At 47.5% G+C, this 22,079-nt stretch overlaps 2 protein-coding genes across 5 annotated transcripts in view; both read right to left on the reverse strand.

The window, feature by feature from the left end:
• Positions 1-242: 242 nt before the first annotated feature.
• FKBP11 (FKBP prolyl isomerase 11) lies at positions 243-3,452 on the reverse strand. Of its 3 annotated transcripts, XM_036458363.2 has the most exons (6): positions 3,187-3,452; positions 2,949-3,014; positions 2,461-2,548; positions 2,169-2,202; positions 1,739-1,809; positions 243-482 (listed from the first exon to the last, which is right to left on the reverse strand). In XM_036458363.2, the coding sequence occupies exons 1-6, from the start codon at positions 3,319-3,321 to the stop codon at positions 265-267; spliced, it is 612 nt and encodes a 203-aa protein (XP_036314256.1). In that variant the 5' UTR covers positions 3,322-3,452; the 3' UTR covers positions 243-264. The 3 variants fall into 3 exon arrangements, with proteins under 3 accessions (XP_036314256.1, XP_045444981.1, XP_036314258.1); XM_045589025.1 differs by lacking the exons at positions 2,461-2,548; positions 3,187-3,452; XM_036458365.2 differs by lacking the exons at positions 2,949-3,014; positions 3,187-3,452 and having other exon boundaries at positions 2,169-2,237.
• Positions 3,453-11,235: 7,783 nt separating this feature from the next.
• Positions 11,236-22,079, reverse strand: part of ARF3 (ADP ribosylation factor 3) — a 19,004-nt gene continuing 8,160 nt past the window's right edge. Inside the window, exons 2-5 of one of the 2 annotated variants that reach the window (XM_036456061.2) lie at positions 15,931-16,171; positions 14,985-15,095; positions 14,635-14,759; positions 11,236-14,066 (exon numbers count right to left, since the gene is read on the reverse strand). In XM_036456061.2, coding sequence (XP_036311954.1) covers positions 13,905-14,066; positions 14,635-14,759; positions 14,985-15,095; positions 15,931-16,078 — 546 coding nt within the window. In that variant the 5' untranslated portion in view covers positions 16,079-16,171 and the 3' untranslated portion in view covers positions 11,236-13,904. Of the gene's footprint in view, positions 14,067-14,634; positions 14,780-14,984; positions 15,096-15,930; positions 16,172-22,079 lie in introns of those variants that run through there. The other variant, XM_036456062.2, reaches the window with a different exon arrangement.

Genomic DNA, 22,079 nt, shown 5'->3' on the forward strand with positions numbered 1-22,079 from the left:
ATTACTCCCAGAGTCAGGTCACCACGGGAGCCAAAACCTATACCTCCCGGACCTAAAAATCCTAAAAATCCGGTGGGAATTCAAGCACAAGCCCCAGGAGTCAGTCAGGACAGGAAGAGGAGGCCGGGGGAAGAGGTGATTCAGAGCCTCTAACCACCCCCACGACAGACAAGATCCAGCCCCTTCACCTCATCCCCACTTCCAAAAGTAGCCTCAGAAAGGATCAGTTGACAAATGCCAAGAAGTTTTTTAAATTACTATTTATTATTTCTTTTTGCTCTTGTTTCGTTTCTCTTCCTTGAGCTTCTTTTTGGAGACTTTAGGACTGCTGGCCTTTTTGTACAGGTGATACCCAATGAGGCTCAGGAGGGCCGGCACCATTGCCATGCCCACCAGAGGCAAAACGCTCTTCATCAGCTTTTGCCAGTAGTTGGCTCGGATCAGTGCAATCAGCTCCACGTCAAACTGCAGCACTGCATCCGCTGGAGGCAGAGAAGAGGCGAGGATTAGGGTCTCTGTGCAGTTCATTTAGGACTCTGAATGAATGAAAACAGAGAAGGCAGGCCACACCAGAGCAACAACTATGAAGCTGGAAAGATTTAAATGTGGGGTTGAGTTCCCTTAGACAAGGCAGCGATGGGTTATGAGCAGAGTCTAGTGATAATCGTGTTTCCCCCAAATATACAAATGTGGCTTGGTTTCCATGATGGGTCTTTGACAGCACAGTTTCTGTGGATCTGAAACGTGCACACTGTTCTCCATTTATGAGTGAGAGAAGCCTCTATACTAACTGTACTCCATTTCCAAACAACCGCAAGGATATCATCTTTGCAGGGCTGAAATTAATTAGATTTAAACTAGACTTTTAAATTCTACCAACCAGTGAGCATATTCAATGAAATTATTAGAGAAGATAGGTGTTCTAATGTAAGAGCTTCAGAGAAGAAGGATGTGTCTTAAGAAAGAAGGTATGGGGGAATGAGTGAGAAGTGAGAAAGAAATGTAAATAGAAGCAGCACCAGAAAGCAGAAGGTACTAGAGCTTTGAGTAAGAGTTCATTCTCTTTAGTCACCCTATCCTCTCTCCAGGTCTCTCTCTAAGCTGGAACTGGGATAAGAACTTTTTCCCTTTCATGATTTTATAGTAAAGATATTTTTCTCTAGTACCTTAAAAAAAAAAAAAAAAGAACTTTTCCCCTGATACTCTGAGGTATAACACATTTTAGCTAACAGAACATGTGTTATAACCAAAAGCAAGAGACATACATCTTGTGAAATCTGTCTAATCCCAGGCCTTTAAGAGTAAGAATCAACAGTGACTTGAGAGGGCTTTTAAAGTTATGGGGTGGGCTTGGCTTTTAAAAGTTGTTCTTTTGTTTCATTTTGTTTTCAATTACTTGACTATGATCCTTTTTCCTGGTGAAGACTGAGAGGAAGGGTGGAGATGCAGCGAGAAGCCATGCCAACTGCACAAATGACTCCATTTGTAATTGCAGGAAAAGACAGGAAAGTAGTCCAGAGTTCTGGGAAGCAGGCCCATGTGGCACAAGCAGGTGTCTCCTTTCTGTAAAGCTGCCAGAGGACAAGCCAGGTGACATTAACAGGCTCTCTGGCCCCTAGAGAGGGCCCCAGCCACCGCTGTCCCTTTTTGCAAACTGATTTAGACCTTCTCAAGCTCCAAATTATATAGCTCTGAGAGATGGGTATTTTGATTTGAAAGAGAGCTCTGGTCCGGTTACCTGGGATAGATGGTGGAAATCCCCGTTTTCCATAGGCCAAGTGAGAAGGAATGATTGCCCTTCGCTTCTCTCTGAGGGAAAGAATGTAAGTCACAGCCAGAGGTGCGACCAGGTAGGCCAGCAGCCTCAGTCCATCTGAAGCCCCGCCAGCAAAACCCTCTAGGTATTCGTGTCCAAAAGATGGACTTTCCCACCTTATACCAAACAGGTTGACCAGCAAAGGTATATGTACATCCAGCCTCCCTCCCCTCATGCTTCAACTCCTCCAACAAAACCCACAGCCAGGGAGGCACGGGGGTCCCCGATGACTGATGCAAAGCCAGGGGCCTCTGCCCCGAGCTTTCCCGCCTCCTCTGGAAGCAGAGGCAGCAGCGAACACTTCCAGCCGTGCAGAGGGAGTACCCACGCCCAACTCTGCCCAGATACTCACCCCACACACATGTCTAGAAGGCTCTGCTCCAGACCTTGAGGAAGAAGACATGACTGAACAGGAAGCTACCTACAGTCCCAAAATCCCAGGAGAGGAGATCAGTGGTTCCCCCTGCACCCTTAGCTGAGCTCCCCGCTTCTTAGATCTCGGGCTTCCTTCTCTAGGGTGTGGGGCAGGAGGAGCATTGGAAGTGGGGTCTGACCCTCAGGAGGGCCATTTCTAAGGTGGCTCAGGGAGTGAAGGGTTAAGAAAGCACTTAGGCTGGCATGAGTGGGAGGCACAGGTCACATACCTGGGATCACCTGCTTTTGGCCAAGCTCTATAACCAGAGGGTCTCTGGTCAGGGAAGTATCAATAACACGTCCATCTACCAAGCTGCCCTGAGGGGAGAGAGCATCCAAAGCTCACACCTAGTAACGCTCCCTCCCATACACACCTGGGCTGCGGGCGGGGCAGCCCCTAGCAGCTGCAGCCTAGCACTCCCCTCCGGGCAGAAAGGAACAGGAAGCCCTGAAGGACTGGCACTTATTGGAGATCTCTCCTCCCTTCACTTCTCGGTGCTCCGGAGGAACTGGGGGGAGGAGGGGGGATCAGAGAGGGGAAATGGGCTGGAAGAGGAACGTCCTCCCCCCCTCCCCCCCCTCCCCCCGCCACGTGCTCCAAGACCCCAGAGCCCAGTCACTCCCCTAACCACTCGCCACGTGTCCAAGCCAGAGCTGACGTGTTGCACCGGGGCGCCGCCCCCTCCCAGGCTCCGCCCGCGCCCCCCGCACCCCTCACCGTGTAGTGTATGTGCAGCGTGTCTCCCAAGGCAGCGGGCTCCGCGCACGGCTCGGGGGGCTCCACCTGTGATCGGACTGCAGGAGTCACGGAGGATCCTCCAAAGATCCCATTCTTGTCCCAAACCCGACACCCCCAGCTCAGTCCCCGCGCTTCTCCTCCCGGCTCGCACGTTCACTGAGACCTGGATTCGCGCTCCAGACCTGCCCCGCGGACCGGACAGGGGCAATCTCCTCACCAGGGTCTCCACTTGGAGGGTCCGGACGGGACTTTCGGTTTCGAACCCAGGCTCAGCCTGGCTCGCCGCCCCACCGAGCAGCAGCAGCAGCAGCGGCAGCAGGCGGAGCGGGAGCAGCGGCGGGCGCAGGGTCATGGTCGGACTCGGTGCAGCGCGCTGGACACCAGGACCGGCTGCCTGGGTGGCGGTGGCTAGAACAGCGGTTCGCTCAGCGCCCAGGCTAGACTGGACAGGACGGGGCGGGTTGGACACACCAGCTCCTCCTCCTGCAGCCCATCCTCCACTTTGTCCCCACCTCCTGGAGGGCGGAGGCCCCAGGAGCCCTCCCTACCCTCTAAGATCCGAGACTGTGGATTCTGGTCGGTCAGTTAGCGTCCTGTCTGTCCCACAGCGAGGGCCCGGGACACATACCACCGCCCACTATTAACCTATGTGGCAGGCCCTTGTCTGTAATCCTCAAAACCACCCTGAAAAGTAGCCGTAATTGTTCCCATTTTACAGATGAGTAACTGGGTGCTCGGGTTAATTTACCCAAGGTCATCCAGCTAAGTGGTGACAGAGACAAAGTTCAAACCCAAGACTGCCTGAATCCCAGCTTGTTTGCTTTCTGCTTTTGTCTAAGACACCCGGCTCCCCACGCCTATCCGGGCAGTGTCGCGGTGTCTGGCTGGCCCATCCTACCCCAGCAGCTGTCAAAGGCAGCATCTCTCTCCCATCTCCCCCCTTTCAGTGTGAATTTTTGGAGGTCTGACATTCAGGTGATTCTGCATCACGTGTTTTCATCTCTGCACACGCCCATGCTATGCTCTTCCTTCACCTGTCAAGCTCACTTTAGACCAGTAGTTTCCAACATGGGGTATATGCTCCACAGGGGGGCAATTTGATTTTTTAAGGGGGGCAATTCGAGAATGAGTTATTAACATGATTTTTTGCATTTCTTATGGTTCTAGGAGACTCATATACAGTATATAAATATATGGCATATTTATGCATTTCAGTTCTCTATTATGTTTTGAAACTTTATTTGCTATTTTTCATATCACTTCACATTATTATTTTAAACAATTTCTTAGTGATTTCTTCCTCAGTATTTCAACTACACTTTCGTTCTTTTATTTTTCTCTTTCACGGATGACATGTTCTTTGGATGCTTGTTTAGACCAAGTTAATGAATGGCCTTTTAGACTTCTTCCATGTGAACAGTTCACTTTTTGAATAACTATTATGTCCTGGAGAGCATCAGGATTTTAGAGATGCTTAGGTGAGGCATGGCCAAGACAATTAAAAAAGGTTGGGAACCACTGCTTTAGACCAAGCTCAAATATCACTGATTCCAAGCTAGAAATAGCTTATTTCTTAACTTCAGGCATACACTCAGGACATTATTTTTCCTTATGTTGTGGTTATTTGTGTACTAGAGGCCTGGGGCATGAAATTCATACACTTGGGGGACAGGGTCCTTCAGCCCAGCATGTGCCCTTTTGCAGTTCAGGAGCCCTCGGAGGACGTCTGACTGTTCTGGAGAGGCTAGGCTCCTGCCACCACGGCTGTGCTCACCAGCTCCCAGCCTGGCTCTGGCTGAGCAGCACTCCTCTTGTGGGAGCGCACTGACCACCAGAGGGCAGCTCCTGCACTGAGCGTCTGCCCCCGGTGGTCAGCCCGCATCATAGTGACCGGTTGTTCAGCTGTCCAGTTGATTTGCATATTAGTCTTTTATTATATAGGAAGGATGCCTCCCTCCCCTAAAGAATCAGCGCTCTGATGGAGAATCATGTCTGGAGTCCCTTATGTACTAGCTGAACAATACCCTCCATATTACAGACTCTACACAAATGTTTTATTTTGATTAACTATAGCATACAATACTAAAAAGAAAAAAACACACCAAAAACAAAGACCTAACTATACTAGTATAGAAAATCTCAGACAATTGTATACATTAAGTTAAAAGCAAGAGTAATGAATGTGATGAGCCCCTTTATATTTTCACCTTTCTCCAAATATGTATAGTATATTTAAAAAAGAAACTATAAAGATGTCCCCTTTGGAATGGGAGAAAAATGGAAACAGGTTTCACATGTTGCACTATACATTTATATATTGCTTGGATGTCTTACAATAAAAATTACTGTTATAAAATTTTTAAATTAAATATTAAATAAATTAATAATATATGGTCCTGCATTACATAATGATGTTTCAGTCAACAACAGACTGCATATTCAATGGTGGTCCTGTAAGAATTTAATTTCTATAGCCTAGTGATGTCATAGATATGGTAGCTGTCCTAATGTCATAGTCCAGTACATTACTTGTATTTGTGGTGATGCTGATGTAAACAAACCATCTATACCCCTACACGTATAAAAGTAGAGCACAGACAACTATGTATGGTACATACTTGATAATGATGTTACTAGTTTATGTATTTACTACACTATACTTTTTACCAATATTTTATCTTTATTTTTCAAATATATTCTTACTGATTTCAGAGAGGGAGAGGGAAAGACAGAAACATCAATGATGAAAATCACTGTTGGGCTGCCTCCTGCACACCACATAATGGGGATCGAGCCCACAACCAGGCATGTCCCCTTGACCAGAATTGAACCCAGGATCCTTCAGTCTGCAGGCCAATGCTGTAACCACTGACCCAAACCATCTAGGGCTACCATTAGAGTGTGCTCTTTCTATGTATAATAAAAGCTTGTGTAAAACAGTATGCTGTTACACCAATAGCAGCCTCATACATCTCTGGTTACTGTGTTTTTTGATTGCATTACTTTCTCTTGTACTTGATTTAGTGTTGTATTGTTCTGCACAGCAACATACTGTACATGCTTGTAGCCACACTATATACCCTATTAAGCGGCACATGACTGCACAGCAATAGAAGGGGATGCGTGGGAGGTGTTGAGTGAGCTGTGCTCACAAAGCTAAAGGAGCCGGACCAGGGGGAGGGGAAAGTCCTTGTGATTAGATCATAGGCAGCTCTGAAGACTTTAAAAGTGGTATCTTTAAACGGAGAGAAAGGATAAAGGTAGGGGGCCAGATATTTGAGGGAAATGAATGGATCAGTTTGGCTAGAATATGGGGTTTAGCCAGGAGAGAAGAGGAAGTAGGAGAGGGAAGTACAAGCTGGTTGTGGAGAGCCTTGAATGTCAGACGGAGGCAGCGGAACCCACTGAAAGTTTCTGAGCTAAGGGGTAACAGTGCAGACTGTACTGATGTGTATCAGCTGACTGGAATGGTGTCATGAAGGAGGCAGACTATTATCCAGGTCTGAGGCTTTGTTTGGGATCCAAAGCAGAAAGGGAAGTGGGGGTGAAGTGAAGAGAGTGGTAGTGGGAAAGGACAAAAACGAAGAGACAACAAAATAACCAAAAGAGGGCAGCACAAGAAGGCACTTTCTTGTTGGATCAAATTGTGAGGAACCTGAAGGACAGAAAGGTGAGATGGTTCTGGCCCAGCCCTGACTGGATTCACAGCTTAATCAGAGAACCACTCCTGGAAAGGTCTCCACTCTCAAGTGTCTCTCCTGGCAAATGGAAGAAATTCTACCACAGCCCCCAGCTTCCCAAAATTCATGGGGTACCCACTGTGCCCAGCTTGGTTAAGGGCAATGATATTCATTCATTCATCAAAGATGAGTGCTATGCCCAGCTGGTGTGGCTCAGTGGTTGATGTCAACCCATGAATTAGGAGGTCACTGTTCAATTCCCTGCCTGGGTTACAGGCTCTATCCCCAGTAGGGGGCATACAGGAGGCAGCTGATCAATGATTTTCTCCCATCATTTATGTCTCTCTCTCTCTCTCTCTCTCTCTCTCTCTCTCTCTCTCTCTCTCTCGCCTCCTCTCTTCCTCTCTGAAATCAATGAAAACATATTTAAAAATATACATATATGGGTGCCACTATGTGCCAAATAGTAAGCAGGGCTCTGCTTTTAAAAGAAAGTTTTATTGACTGATTTGAGAGACTGATTTGTTGTTCCACTCACTCACGTATTCATTGGTTGCCCTGACCTGGGGGTCGAACCTGCAACCTATGCATGTGGGGATGACGCTCTATCAACTTAGCTGCTCAGCCAGGGCAAAAGAACTGCTTTTAAATGTTTCTTATTAAACAGATTGTTAATAAATTAAAAAGTCCGAGAGTCAGCATATACAAATCTGGGTTCAAAATCTTAATGTCATATTTTAATATATATATTTTATTGATTTTACAGAGAGAAGGTTAGAAACATCCATCAGCTACCTCCTGCACGCCTTCTACAGGGTATTGAGTCCACAACCAAGGTACATGCTCTTGACCAGAACTGAACCTGGGCCCTTCAGTCCGGGCAGGGGTGGGGGAGGCGGGTGGGGAGGTGGGGGCTGGGATGGGGGAAATGCTCTATTCACTGAGCCAAACCGGCTAGGGCTCTCATGCCATATTTTCAAGGGCATGTGTACCCTGGCTCACTAGTTTTTTTTTAATCCTCACTCCATGATATGTTTTATTAATTTTAGAGAGAGAGAAATAGGGTAGGAAGAGAGAAAGAAACATGAATGTGAGAGGAAAAGATCTGCCTCCTGTATGACAGCACAGTTCTGGAAACAGAAGTTACTAAATGAATGTGGGGATCACACCTGCAACCTTTATTTGTATGAGGCGATGCTCCAACCAGCTAAGCCACCTGGCCAGGGAACTAGATATTTTCTTTTTAGGTATTGCTATGCATACATTCATCCAAGAATGATGTGTTACCTCCCTCTCTGTTTTCCCATATGGTTGTTTTAGCCAGGGAGGTATCATCCCATCAATGCAAGATCTGGTATAGGCAAAAAAAAAAAAAAAAAAAAAAAAGATGCCCCATTGCTTATCTATTACCTAAAGCCAAAAGTTAGCAACCAAATTCCTGTGGTTCAGAGCCTCAAGTTAAACCCCACAACCCCCAATCCTTGTCTTAGGATGGCTCTTACCGATGTGTGGGATGGAAGGATAGAGGTTGGAGGTGGGTGCTAGGTAGACAAGTTCATTCTGAAACATCCAGCCTGGCCTATACTGACTGGCCAGACTCCTCAGAGATCACTCTCAACCCCTGGTTTGGGGGAAGGGTGCATGGATAGAGCTGTCCAGTTCTGGGCTCAGAGAGCCAGAGTTCTGGCTGGAGTATCTGCTCTACTCCACCACATCCAGTTCTGAAGTCAGATTTTGCTACTAGAGACCAGATCCTCTCTCCTGTGGCCCATGGCTAAAGTGACACACAAGCAGACACTCACCTCTTCATGGTGAACAGTCCTGATCCAAGTTCCTCACTTCCTGACTTCCACCCACTGCCAGCAGTGGCACTGCTCCCTTTGTGGTACTCAAGGTTCAGATTTCCTGAGAACTAACCTTTTCTCAGGAACTCAGGGTCGTACTTACCTCCCTCCCAGCAAACAAAGCCAGGAAACTCATTAAGAATGAAAAAACTACGGAGGAAGGAAGTCATCTAGACCTTATCACTCCCCGTAACCAGCATCCCTCCAGTCACCAGGTTAGAAAGTAGAGAAGTCGGACTTTGGCCCTCCTACCTCGACAACCTTCAGAACTGGAAGTCTGTTCTTAGTACTATAACGGCCTGCCCAGAGGCATCCCTCCCCGCACCAAGCAGGAGCAAAAAAGGGTACCTCCCCTGCCCTAACCAGTTTGACTCAGTGGGTAGAGTGTCGGCCTGCAGACTGAAGGGTTTCAGGTTCGATTCCGGTCAAGGGCATGTACCTTGGTTACAGGCACATCTCCAGAAGGGGGCATGCAGGAGACAGCTGAAGGATGTTTCTCTCTACCCTCTCTTCCTCTCTGTAAAAAAAAATCAATAAAATGTATATATGTGTGTGTGTGTGTGTGTGTGTGTAAAGGGTACCCCCTACATAGTGATTCCCAACTGTCACTACCCCAGGTGGTACACTATGGATATCCCAAAGGATTCCAGAGCATCCCATAAGTGGAGTCTCAGGCCTCTCCCTCAGTACATGGTTTGACTCCATTCTTAGCACAGGTCTGGAGAAAGAAGGTACTAAATGAATACCTGTCAGTTTTCTGCTCTGACTAATCCAGAGACTTGGACTGGAAGTAATGCAGTGAATACCCAGCCTTACTCCAGCCTTACTCCTCCGAAGAACTCATACATACCCACACTCATTCTACCAATCACTGCCCCCATACTCTGGAATGGAGGGAACAGTACCGTCCTCCATCCACCTGGACCCATAAGGCCTTTCATGGTTTTCTCCAGGCTCATTTTGGGAAATTCCCTGGCCCGGATAATCCTGAAATGGACCCTGGGCTCAAGTCCCCTGACAAGGCATGAATGAATAGCTATTCATATTCTGAAAAGATAGGATTGCTGTTTGTTCTAAGATCTGGGTGGTAAGCATTTACTTTGCAAGCACACCCATTGTTCCCCCAAATCCACCCCCAGAAGCTGGGTTTAAGCTTTCCCTCCACCTCCTTTCTAGCATCCTAAACTGAGTGCTAAAGCTCCAAAGGGACTAAGCCATCCTCTTTCCCAAGTTTGTTCAGGGTCAAAAGATCCCCACTGGCCTACCACCCAGCTGAAGTTGTCTCCATGATCATTATGGAGTTAAATATCTACTATACAAATGAAACACTTGGGAAAGGAGCTCCTAACATATCAATAACCTCAGTCACCAAGCAGGACTTCTGAGAAGACTGGAAGGAAAGTGTTATCTGATTTGAGGAATAAGTGTATAATGTTTAAAGTTTATGGGGTTGAACCTTAGCTGGTTTGGCTCAGTGGATAGATCGTTGGCCTGCAAACCAAAGGGTCCTGGGTTCGATTCTGGTCAAGGACACCTACCTTAGTTGCAGGATCTTCCCCGGCCCAGGCTCTGGTCGGGCCTATGTAAGAGGCAACCAATCGATGTGTTACATCAATGTTTCTATCTGTCTTTCCCTTTCTCTTCCACTCTCCCTAAAAAAAAAAATTAATGAATAAATAGCCTCGGGTGAGGATTAACAATAACCAAAAATAATAATAAAGTTTATGGGTTGGTAAGGGGATGTCTGACTGGAATAGTTTAAGGGTTTCATACGGGCAAAAGCACTGGTAGCTTATTTTAATAACAGGAGAGGGGCTGAAAAGGAAAACTGGAAGGGGGACAGGGAGGTAGCTGAATACAAATAATACAGTTCACACTGATATTTGGGACTCTCAAACTTATTATAACCCTAAATCCTGTCCCTTCCCCATGGCATCAAGGTGGGAAGACCACTGTCCCCAAACTTTAAAGAGGTGGCAAGAATGGGGTATGCCTGCCTGGCACACCTAGACCTGACCCCCTCTCTCCCCAAGGGCAGCACCATTCTTTTCTTTGCCTAGAGCCAGACAATAGTAACAAGAGAAGAAAAGAGTAGTGGTGGGAGTAGAAGGATGAGGCTTTATGAAAAATTTGTCCCCTGCAAATGTTTGTGGAATCTCTGGATGAAGCTGGAACCCTAACAATGGGGAACCCCATGCCTGAAATTGAGGGGATGCAGGACCATCAGCTGTAAGGAGGATCAAGTTGACTACACTTCCAGATCTTTATCTTTTGTGCTTCTTCACTGCCAAAGTCCAGACTACTAGTAAGTGGGTGAGGGACTCCTAGCCATATATTTTGATCTATCCCTGTTTCAACTAGAAACACCTAATGCACAGGGCTGGGAAATGTGAGAATGGAGGTAATACGGGGCACTCAAAGTTCAGAGCCCTCTGCCAGTGAAGTCCCTAAAGTCTACCAACAGGTGATAAGGATGGTGAAGTTCACGTTAAACTCTTTAGAACTAGAGTGACAAAGTCATGATGCCCTCACACTCTGGTGTCCAATTCATTTAGAACCCCCTTCCTGGATATGATGTGAAAATGAACCTAAATTCCTCCATAATCTCACTCTCCCTGGCCAAGTGCCCTTGACTCCCCTGCTGAAGGAGCAGTCTGGAGACAGGGACCAGACACAGAACTTCCCTCATCATTAAACCACTGTCCCAGGCTGCTGCACAAGGATGAAGATCTGCTCCAAAGCTGCATAAAACATGTTTAATTTCCAACCATGGTCACAGTCATTTTGTATCCCACATTTGAGCAAGGAGAGAGAAGGTGCGTTATTAAACACGTATAGTCTACATTCCAGAGGAGAAAACAAAGAAGAGAAAATCAGTTCAGAACTGCAGTTACTACTATAATACCACAAACAAACTTTGGGGGAGAAATGGGGAAGCCCCAGGGAGAAGAAAGGCCAGAACAAAAAAAAGCATAAAATGAAACTGACCAGAGGAGAGGCAGGGGGGGAGTGGGCAAAAATGGAATGAAACACCCAGCCCCAAAAGACCTTTTAGGTGAATGGGAAAGTAGAAAGGTCCACCCTGCCATCTCTAGCAGTATCCCTAGCAGTCAGGGATACTACCAGGATCACTTACTGCCCCCTGCTGGACAGATCTCAAGCAGCATCAAGGCAACCACCAAGGCTGCTTCTTAACACCCTTAACCCCATTGGTCCATGGAGCCCTCCAAAATGAGGTGGGGGTGGGCCTGAAATGAGGAAAACCTATTTGGGACTAGTATCTAACTAAGGAAGGCCGGAGAGAGAGTTAGGTGGGAAAAGAGGCAAAGTCCTCACCAACCACAAAGATAGAGAGAGGGGAAGCCTAAGTAGGAAAGAAACAAGAAAAGGGGAGAGAGACAGGCAACAGCACTGAATGAGTTAGGAGGCAAAGGAAATAGCTCAGGGAGAGAGGTGGCAGGAGCAAAAAAAAAGAAAAATTTGAGGTGGGGGGGGGAGTGTGGAGGGAAGCATCTGTGGGGTCAGGGAATGAGTATGTTAAAACGAAATACAAGCTCCAGCACCCCACTTCCCCCACCACCAAACACACACATATACACACACGAAGGCCTAGAGAGCAAAAGACCTGTACACACCTTCTGCATCCTGGATAAATGAAGCATCACTAAGGATCTGGCACTGAGGAGGACATTTCTGGAACCTCTTTCACAGTTCAATCTGGGGTGGGGGTGAGGGGCATTAATCTGCCTGCTGTAGACAAAAGTCGAAGGAAGCCTGGCCCCATAGGGTGGGGCTTGGGACAGCCCTTCTGGGAAGGGGTCCCTCGTCATGCTGTGGGGGATACCCTGGGCCCTGAGCTGAGCAGAAAGGTATGGGGGCCATCTTGGAGCTCAGGGCGCAGCCAGCACACACAGGAGCCCACAGAAAAGCCACAGCTTCACACACACTGCAGGTCTGGACCTCAGGGAGGAGTGCCCCCTGCAGTCAGGGAGACACAGTAGCAGCAGCTTCTGAACAACTCCACAGTAATGGGGGGGTTGGGGAGGGACCCTGAAGACCACTGCATTACACCAGCACCAGCAACCACTTCAGGGTTCTAGTGCCTCCACTCCAACCCACAGATCTGTTCATGGGAGTGCAGAGGGCGGGGAAACCTGCTGGGAAGGAGGTGGTAGGGACAGCAGAATGAAAACAGAATAAAAAATTTCCATCCCTCCACACATTCTGGACTAGAAAAAAAAACCCTGGACACAGGGACCGATATTGAGGTCTGCTGTGCCACCCCACTCCCCAATGAACCAGCCAGCCAGCCTGGGACCACTAGAGTGAGGAAACTTCTGACAAAGGACAAATGAACCTCCTGTCCACAAATTCAGAAGATTGAGGAGGGGGCTAAGAGGAGGGGAAGGCAGGGATAGGACCGAACCATGCATCTCACTTTCTCATAAAAACAGGATGAAGATGGAAAACCTGAGGCCCTTCCCAGGTACCCTGGGTCTCAAACAAACAACATGGTTTTGTATCTCCCCGCTCCCCCTTTCAAGCTCTAGAGGAACAGATCTCAGGATGAGGAGGGAGGATCAGTTGAAAACTCTTGAGTGATAAGAGTGAGTGGGTTCCTCTCCTTCCCACTAACAAGGCAGGGCAGAATGGCATCTCCTTGGGAACAGTCACCTTCTGCCCTGAGCAGGGGGAAGAGAGGGGTAATAGGAAGATGGTGGTGGAAAATCCATCATCTGTCCTATCATCCAGGAAAACCTACCTGCAGAGAAGAGAGGAGCCAGTGTAAGGTTGGGGCAGCCTTCCCTCGACCTTACTCCCTTTATTCACCAGCACGGGAGGGGCAGGTGATAGGCTAGGGGGGGCTGCAAGCCCTGAGCTGCCCTCCACCTGCTCTACCCTTCTCCCTGGCCCCTACCTATGTATCTCTTTATACATGTATATACACGCGCACACATGCACGCACATGGAGAGGGCCCGTGCAATTTCCACGCAGAACTGGGAGAGGGTTGTGAAGGAAAAAAATGGTAGGAGAGGGGCCTGCAGGGAGAGGGAAGGGACTCAGATGCCAAGAGCACAGCAACCAGAGCCAAACGAAGCAAACAGAGAAACTACCCCACCCCACTTCCCGAACCTCAGAGGACGGGGGAGGCACCCCATGAAACCATAACAACCTTGTTTTTGTTTTAAATCTGATAAATTGGAATGATTCATCATAAGGACAGCATTTGGGGACTGATCGTGGACAAGGGAAAGAAGGGGAGGCAGGAGAGACAAGGCTCTTATCGGGCATGCGGACATGATACCCAGGGCCCTGGCCACACTGGCAATGGGAAGTTGGGGAGGGCTGGGCAGGGAGACAGTAGGTATGTTAGGGGTGGTGGGGGTGGTCGGATAGAGCTGCCTGGCTCTCACTTCTTGTTTTTGAGCTGATTGGCCAGCCAGTCCAGGCCTTCGTACAGCCCGTCCCCACTGGTGGCACAGGTGGCCTGAATATACCAGTTGCGATGACGCAGGGAATGCAGGCCCAACTTGTCTGTGATCTCAGCAGCATTCATAGCATTAGGCAAATCCTGGAGCACGAGGGAGACACAAAGAAAGGAGCCTCAGAATCTTTCAAAGGCTTCTAGAGCACCCATTACCAACGAGAATTTTACCAGTACCCTCTCCTCCTCCTCCTCCTCTTCCTCCTCCACTTTAGGGACTCAGAACAAGATCCTAAGAAGCTGCTTTGCACTTAGGCATCCCAGAACCCCAGATCCAAGATATCAGAGGTCATTCCATTGGGTTGGTGGAAACCAAATATGGGAATGGTAGGGAAGTGGAGAGGTGATTGAGATTGGGCCAAGAAACCAGGTCTGTCTGACCTAGGAGTGAGGGCAGTTCCACTGAAGTAGATGATAGGGAAGAAGTAAGAGGAATTGAGGTGATGCATCTACCACACCAATCCCTGAGGATACAATGTTGCTAATTAAAGCAAGGATGAGGGACAAGAAGTGCATAAAAACCCAACTTATCCTATTTCCCCATACTTCTAAATTGAGAGCATAGTCATAGGGTTTCCTATACATTGAACTCCAAGGCCCTTGATTTCTGAAGCCAGGCTGCCTTCTCAAATCCAGAGGTGGGGAGACATCTCACCTGTTTATTTGCAAAGACAAGGAGCACAGCATCCCGAAGCTCATCCTCTGCCAGCATCCTCATCAGCTCCTCCCGGGCTTCATTTACTCGCTCCCGATCATTGCTGTCGACCACAAATATCAACCCTAGGGAGGCAGAGCATGGGCTGCACAGAGACGACAGATGAATTCCCCTCCCCACCACCAAAAGACAACACCCTCCTTATATCTTCCAACATTTACTCTTCTTCTCCCACCCACAGGAGCTACTGCAGGGCCAGGGTTCACTACCCATAACCAACAGTGACAGCCACACTCTCTGCTCACACCCAACCAACCCATGCCAGTCCCTGGACAAGTCAAATGCCATACCTTGGGTATTCTGGAAGTAGTGTCTCCAAAGAGGCCGAATCTTGTCCTGGCCACCCACATCCCAAACTGTGAAGCTGATGTTCTTGTACTCCACCGTCTCCACATTGAACCCTTTGGGGGGGGAAAACAGGTGATGGCCAGTTGGCCGCAAACACCAGGTCTGCAAGCGATGCCTTATTGGGTTCATTTGTTTTCCCAGCCTTGGCCATGATCCCAGCAAGGAAACAAAAGCTAAGGCTTCCTCAGAACTGGTGTTTCTTGGCATTTTAGCCTAAAGGCCAAAAAGAAAAACTACGGGAAGAAGTGGAAGAGGATAAGGAGGGCCCATCAGGAGGTTCATGATCGCACGGGTAATGTGAGCCAACCTTCCCCACTCATTCTCAGTGTTTGGCTCTCCCACCCACAAAGAAATGACTCAGCTCCATTCTGGGACATTGGCCACCAGAGTATTTCTCGGCTAAGAACTGGGGCCTGTGAGGCAAAGTGAAGGAAAAAAGAAGTGATCTGTAGTCCTGGAGCCCCAAATGCAGAACCACCTACGGATGATTACTGGAGCTCCATCCATACGCCAAATGTTCTCCCTCCTACAGGCAGTTCCTAACCAGGATCAGGGCCACTGAGGATCTAAACTGAAGCAATTCCAGGCCTCTGGCAAGAACATCAAAGCCCTTCACCTGCTTTCTAAACAACACAGAAAACAAACCAGCTCAGTACCTGAGGGCAACTTCTGAGTGCCAGGCTGCAGAAGTTCCTGCATCAGAGAAGGCCAGGGTAGGTGGGCAAATAGCAGCCCCAGCATCAGCTAGTAAGCTAAAGAACCACCCTTCCCGCAAACCCACAAGTTGCATGGACTTGCCTGCTGGCCAGGTGGAGGAATCTAGGGATAGGCCCCCAGCTAGCTGCTCAGCGGCTGGCATGAAAGCTTACATCCAAGCTGTGTCCTTACCAATGGTGGGGATGGTTGTGACGATCTCCCCCAGTTTCAGCTTGTATAGGATTGTGGTCTTTCCTGCAGCATCCAGGCCCACCATCAGGATGCGCATCTCCTTCTTCCCAATCAGGCTCTTGAGAAGGTTTCCAAAGATATTACCCATGATCACAGCAGCTGCTTTCTCAAGACAGGAAGGCCCAAGTAGGGGCAGTCACAGTCTGGTTTTGACCTGGTGCCTGGTATGGAGGACTTGATCCTAGGCAAAGAAATGTAAACTCATTACCACCATCTGCTCATCAGAATTTCTGTAAATGGGAATTGTCAAAGTCAAAGCTGGAGTCCATTCATGACAAGCTGAGAGCCTGAGGGGACTATGAAGATTAGGGCCCAATGAAACACACCTTGAGCCTTTGGGAGCAGAGACAGAGCAGTGAACACCCATGACCACTGCTCTGCCACTAATCTACATGTGACTTTGGATGAGCTATTTCATCTGTAAATGGGCGTTGGAACAGATGATTTCTAAAATCCCTTCCAACTCTGGCCAGTGTGGCTCAGTTGGTTGGGTGCTATCCTGTGCATCAAAAGGTTGTTGGTTCAGTTCCCAGTCAGAGCACGTGCCCAGGTTGCGAGCTTGATCTCTGGTAGGGGGCAGCAGCCAATCATGTTCTGCTCTCATATAAATGATTCTCTTTCCCTCTCCCTTCCTCTCTCTCTAAAAATCAATTTTTAAAAAATCTTATAAAGTCCCTTCCATTCTGACCATCTATACTATACCCCAAGGTGTTGCAAGATCATCAATGCCCCTCCCTCCAACATTACCCTGACACTTCTGGAAAGGGTGGGAGAGCAGGGAGTGGAATTAGGAGTGGCTCTTGATGACTCCTGACAAGGTTCAGGCTTGCCAGGTTCCCAAGGTTCATGTCTCTGTTCTAATCAAGAGACTGCTTCTGTCTTCCGCAATCGCACCTTCCTTCTACACATCCAAATTAAGGAGGAAAAAAATAAGAAAGCGGCACACCTAAAAGCATCTGATCCTTTTCACTCTGTGAAATGCTGGCTGTGAAAGCGGTGCCCTGTTCATGCGACAGTCCACTCTGAGTTGGGAAGTGGGGTGTGAAGAGACTACCTCTTGTCCTCAGCCAGGTAAGTCCTAGGCTTGCATGGCCCATCCAAGGTCAGCTGCTCCACATGGTCACAAGGCAACGACACTTTCTTCCTTAACCCCCTCCTGTCTATTTTATTTTTTTAATTATTTTTTAAAATATATTTTATTGATTTTTTACAGAGAGGAAGAGAGAGGGATAGAGAGCTAGAAACATCGATGAGAAACATCGACCAGCTGCCTCCTGCACATCCTCCACTGGGGATGTGCCCGCAGCCAAGGTACATGCCCTTGACCGGAATCGAACCTGGGACCTTTCAGTCCGTAGACCGACGCTCTATCCACTGAGCCAAACCGGTCTCGGCCCCTTCTGTCTATTTTAAAACCAAAATCAGGTCATGTTGCTTCTCTGTTCGAAACCCTCTCTTGGCTTCATATCTCCCTTTCAGTAAAACCAAAAGCCATACCATGGCCTAAAGGTCCTGCATGACCTGCATCCCCCTGCGTCTCTCATCAGATCCACTGCTCTTCCCACTGCTTACTCGCTCCAATTCCCCAACACTTTCCTGCCGCAAATCTTTGTAACTGCCATCCACTCTGCCTGAAATGCTTCCTCTCCTGGACAACTTCATGGAGTACTCTCTCACTTCCAGCAGGTATCTATTCAAATGTCACCTCAGCGAAGAGGCTTTCTATAATCACCTATAACTAACTAACTCTCTCTCCCCCCCGCCCCCCACTCCACCCCATTTATCCCACTTTTCTTCACAGCATTTATCACCATCTTACACATCTCACATTTGTTTCTTGTTCTGCTGTTTTTCTCCTACAATAATGTCAGCTCCTTATCTATTTTGTTCACTGCTGTTTTCCTGGTACCTTGAATAGCATCTGGCACATAGCATATGAATAACTGAATTAACTCCCAGGGTCTCTTCTGATCTCACTAGCAGCTTACTAAGATCAGATGCTTATATCTGGTACATAGTAGGCTCTTAACAAACACGTGCTAAAAAAAAGGAAGAACATTATAAAGGGACAAAATGCCCACTCCAATCATTGCCCCCACAGATCATACATAGAGTCATTTATTCTCTCTCGTCCTCCCTCCCTTCTCTGTGACACAGGACAGCCACAGAAATGCAGCTTTAAAACAATGAAATGGGGGTTCAGAATCGTGCCCGCCAGCCAGTTCTCTGTGCCTGAGGGAGATAAGCGTCAGCATCAGCTTATTCAGCTATCACCATATGCTAGCTGCTGCTAGTCTGGGAACCAGAAGCATACACACACACACACACACACACACACACACACACACCCAGCAGGCAAAGGAACAGGTCAAGACAGAGTGCACCAAACCCAAGAATGTGAAAAGTGGATGGGGAGGAATCCTATTTACAAGCTAAAGTCTGGAGGTTTGATGGGAGTTTAGTTGTTTTTTTCAAAAACTATTTCAGGTTTGCTTTTTGTTTTTGTTTTTCCTATTTCCCTCAGTTTGTAGCAAATTCCAGAACACACAAAGGGGCCACATCAATAGCCCCTGGAGACCGAAGTACGAGTTTATCCAAAACACAGAAACAAAGCGTGCTTATGGAATGTTTCATCTTCAAAGGCCCCCCCAGATATCCACTAATGAGGCAGGCGTGGCGCTCCCGGTAGGTTCCCCAGATGACCCTGCCCTTGACCCAGAGGCTCACAACCCAGGGAGAGGACCTGGCTCAACTTTCGGGCTCAACTTCAGCCAAGTCACCCACTGGCCACCCTCGCTGCCCACCCTGTCTCAACCCACCCAGGCTGACCAGATTCCCAAGGATCCCTGAGGCAGATGGGAACACCTGCCTAGCTTAATACGATCAGATTCCATTTTTGGCAATCGGTAGTAGACTGTTGTTCTGCTACCATCACTTCCAGAAATTTAAACCTTCCCCAAGCCTTCCTAGTTTTCATCTTGTCTCCTGTTCAGGTAGCCTCTCCTTCAGCTCCAAATGATTCCTTGCTTTAAAGGCTAGGTAATAGGGTTTGGCTTAATTTCTGAAGTGAATTTATACCATACATTTACCTTGCTGTCCTTCATGACTGGAACTGCTGATTAAATGATTATCAACCATGAGTACGGCAATGGCTGAAAAATGTTGCAAGCATCACTGTCCTTTGGTTTACTTCTTTGCTAAGCTAAAGTCTTGGCTCAAAAGCTGACCCCAATGTTATACTTATTTGTGTCCCGGCACACCAAAGGCCCCTGAATTTATGAACCATTCATGTGGCACTTAGCACCTTGTGGAGCTTTTTACTTCCTTTGCAAGTCGGTACACTGACTGTCTCCCCAATTTAATTGTGTGCTCTCCATAGGCAAGGACTATCTATACATTTTATTTATTCTGTATCTGTTCTCATTCCCAGTGCCAAATCCACTATAAGAATTCAATCAAATGCACACTGCCTAATGTGAGGATGTCCTTACATAATTTCTCCTATTCTAGCAGTACTTGGTATCTCTAGGTAATACACAGATGGTTGCTTAAGATATACTGTCCAGCCGAAACCAGTTTGGCTCAGTGGATAGAGCGTCAACCTGCGGATCAAGAGTTCCCGAGTTCGATTCTGGTCAAGGGCATTTACCTTGGTTGCGGGCACATCCCTGGTAGGAGGTGTGCAGGAGGCGGCTGATCGATGTCTCTCTCTCATCAATGTTTCTGACTCTCTATCCCTCTCTCTTCTTCTTTGTAAAAAAATCTATATTTATTAAAAAAAAAAAAAAAAAAAGATATACTGTCGATTCTTGGTCATTTTTCACACTTACCTGACTGGGGACTGGTTTGGAAACACCAGAGAGGACCAGAAGACTAAAATTGGTGGACTTTTCTTTTGCCATTTAATATGCAATTGGGCTGATGGATAACTGATAAAATATCCAAGTAGCTACCATGTATTCCCTGGGGCAGACCAGGACCATGAAATTAATGGATAGTATGACTCCTCTTTAATATAATTAGGAGCTTGATTCAGACCAACATTCCAAAGTGGGTGTTGGCTTTTTTGTCTTGGTTTTCTCTGTCTCTGCTTCTTACCAGCAAGAAAGCATGTTACTCCTACCAGCAGGATGGTAGTAACTTTCAGCTTTGTGCTATGAACACGAATATTTGGCTCAAATGCCAATTCTCACTTTCACCATAAAGCATTTCTAGAAAAAGCTTTGGGAAGCAGAATGGCTAAAACAAAACAAAAGACCCTACAGTACACAGGGATTGTTTCCCTGCATACTGTATAGCCTATAGTTAATCTCTTTTATCACAGATGGTACTCCTGTGTGGGCAGGGCAAAATGCCAGCGTTCTGTGCTAGTGCCAACCAGAAATCAGCAGTAAAAACTGAAGGTGAGTGGCTTAAGATGAAAAATGGAATACAGTAATACTTCTATTAACAACATCTATTTTATAGTCACAAACTTTGTTATCATGTTCCAGTACAATTCGTGTGAGACACTGCAGGAGTTGAATCAAGTGCATTGGCTGATTTAAGCTTCATCTGAGGATGCCCTCACTGTCCTCAGTTCCAAGCCCCTCCCCCACTAGGGGAGGCAGGTTGTTGCTGTAACTGGCTGCTGCTCATCACATTGACCTACGTGCGTTGCAGGAACATGCCTGCCCCACTCTCCAGGTGATTTTGAAAGCCACATGCACTCCCCCCTGCCTGACTCCAGTACCTGGCTCAGGCATGTATTTTGAGACACCTCTGAGAAGATTCCTGATCTGGGACCACTTCCTCTTCAGGCTGCGTAAATTCAGGGAAAGGAACTTCCTCCCAAGCCCTCTGCTGCCAGGCAGGGTACACTAAAAGCAGCTTTGTTCCCAGATAATTTTCGAATTGAGATATCACTAAAAGGATGCTATTTTTAATACAGTCAATGGAGCAGACCATTAAATTTCAGTAAATAAAAGCAGGGTCTGCCTGTATCTAGTTTCCTTAGTGCCGCTGGCTTGTGACTGACCTCTGTAAACTTTCCAAGTTTTTGTCTCAAGAGCACTATAATCAGCACATAAGAACCCTTAGATTAGAATCTAAATGACTTCTATTGGACTTAGAGAGTTCCCAAAGCCAAGGAAGAGCTTCTGATGTCAGCTTCCATTCACTCATTAAACATTTACTGAGTATACTGAACTAGGGATACAGAGATGAGGACAGTTTCTGCCTTCACGAAACTCGGTCTTTGGCGGTGAAAAACTAGTGAAAAAAGGGTTACAGAACAGTGTGAGGATAAATATAAGCTCGCAGTCTTATGGGGAAAGGTGGAGCAGTTCATCAAGACTGGGGGCGGCGGGGTGGGGGTGGGGGTGGAGGAAATAGGCCCTAGTTGACTGGGCTCACTGAATAGTGTTGGCTTGCGGACTGAAGGGTCCTGGGTTTGATTCTGGTCAAGGACACATGCCCAGATTGTGGGTTGGATTCCCAGTAGGAGGCATGCAGGAGGCAGCTGATCGATCAATGATTCTCTCTTATCAGATGTTTTTCTCTCTCTCTCCTCTCTCTCTCTCCCCCCCTCCCTTTTTTCCTCCCTCCCCCCTTCCCCTCTGAAATCAATAAAAAAATATATTTTTTTTTTAAAGAAAAAAGACTGGGAGGTAGCCTTTGCCGGAGGTGTTCAGAGGTTAGCGTCAGCCAGCACGCAAAGGGTCACGGTTCTTTTCACAATCCAGGGCACATACAGGTGTTGCAGGTCGATCCCTGGACAGGGTGCATGCGGGAGGCAACCAATCGATGTATCTCTTTCACATTGATGTTCCTCTCTCTCACTCTCTCTGTCCTCCCTTCCCTCTCCCTTCCTCCCTTTCAGGCTCTCTAAAGATCAATGAGGAAAATATCCCCAGGTGAGGATGAATAAAAACACACAAACAAAAGACTGGGGAGTAAAGGACAATTCATAGATGTGATATTCAGGGCACACCTGAACTGACTCCTGAAGGAAAAGTATGAAGTAATTAGACAATAGAGAGGAGGGAATGGGGCTGAAGAAATAGCCATTTGCAAAGGCATAAAGACCTGAGTTAGGCCCTGGCCAGTGT

Source organism: Pipistrellus kuhlii, unplaced genomic scaffold, assembly GCF_014108245.1.
Source record: "Pipistrellus kuhlii isolate mPipKuh1 unplaced genomic scaffold, mPipKuh1.p scaffold_m20_p_3, whole genome shotgun sequence".
NCBI lineage: Eukaryota > Metazoa > Chordata > Mammalia > Chiroptera > Vespertilionidae > Pipistrellus > Pipistrellus kuhlii.

What these genes read in the sequence shown, in the direction of transcription:
- FKBP11 (XM_036458363.2), bottom strand. Translation starts at nt 3,321, where the DNA reads ATGACCCTGCGCCCGCCGCTGCTCCCGCTCCGCCTGCTGCCGCTGCTG. An exon ending in CGCTGCACATACACTACACG is followed by an intron (nt 2,549 to 2,948) that starts GTGAGGGGTGCG and finishes CTCTCCCCTCAG; the next exon opens with GGCAGCTTGGTAGATGGACG. An exon ending in ATTTCCACCATCTATCCCAG is followed by an intron (nt 483 to 1,738) that starts GTAACCGGACCA and finishes CTCTGCCTCCAG; the next exon opens with CGGATGCAGTGCTGCAGTTT.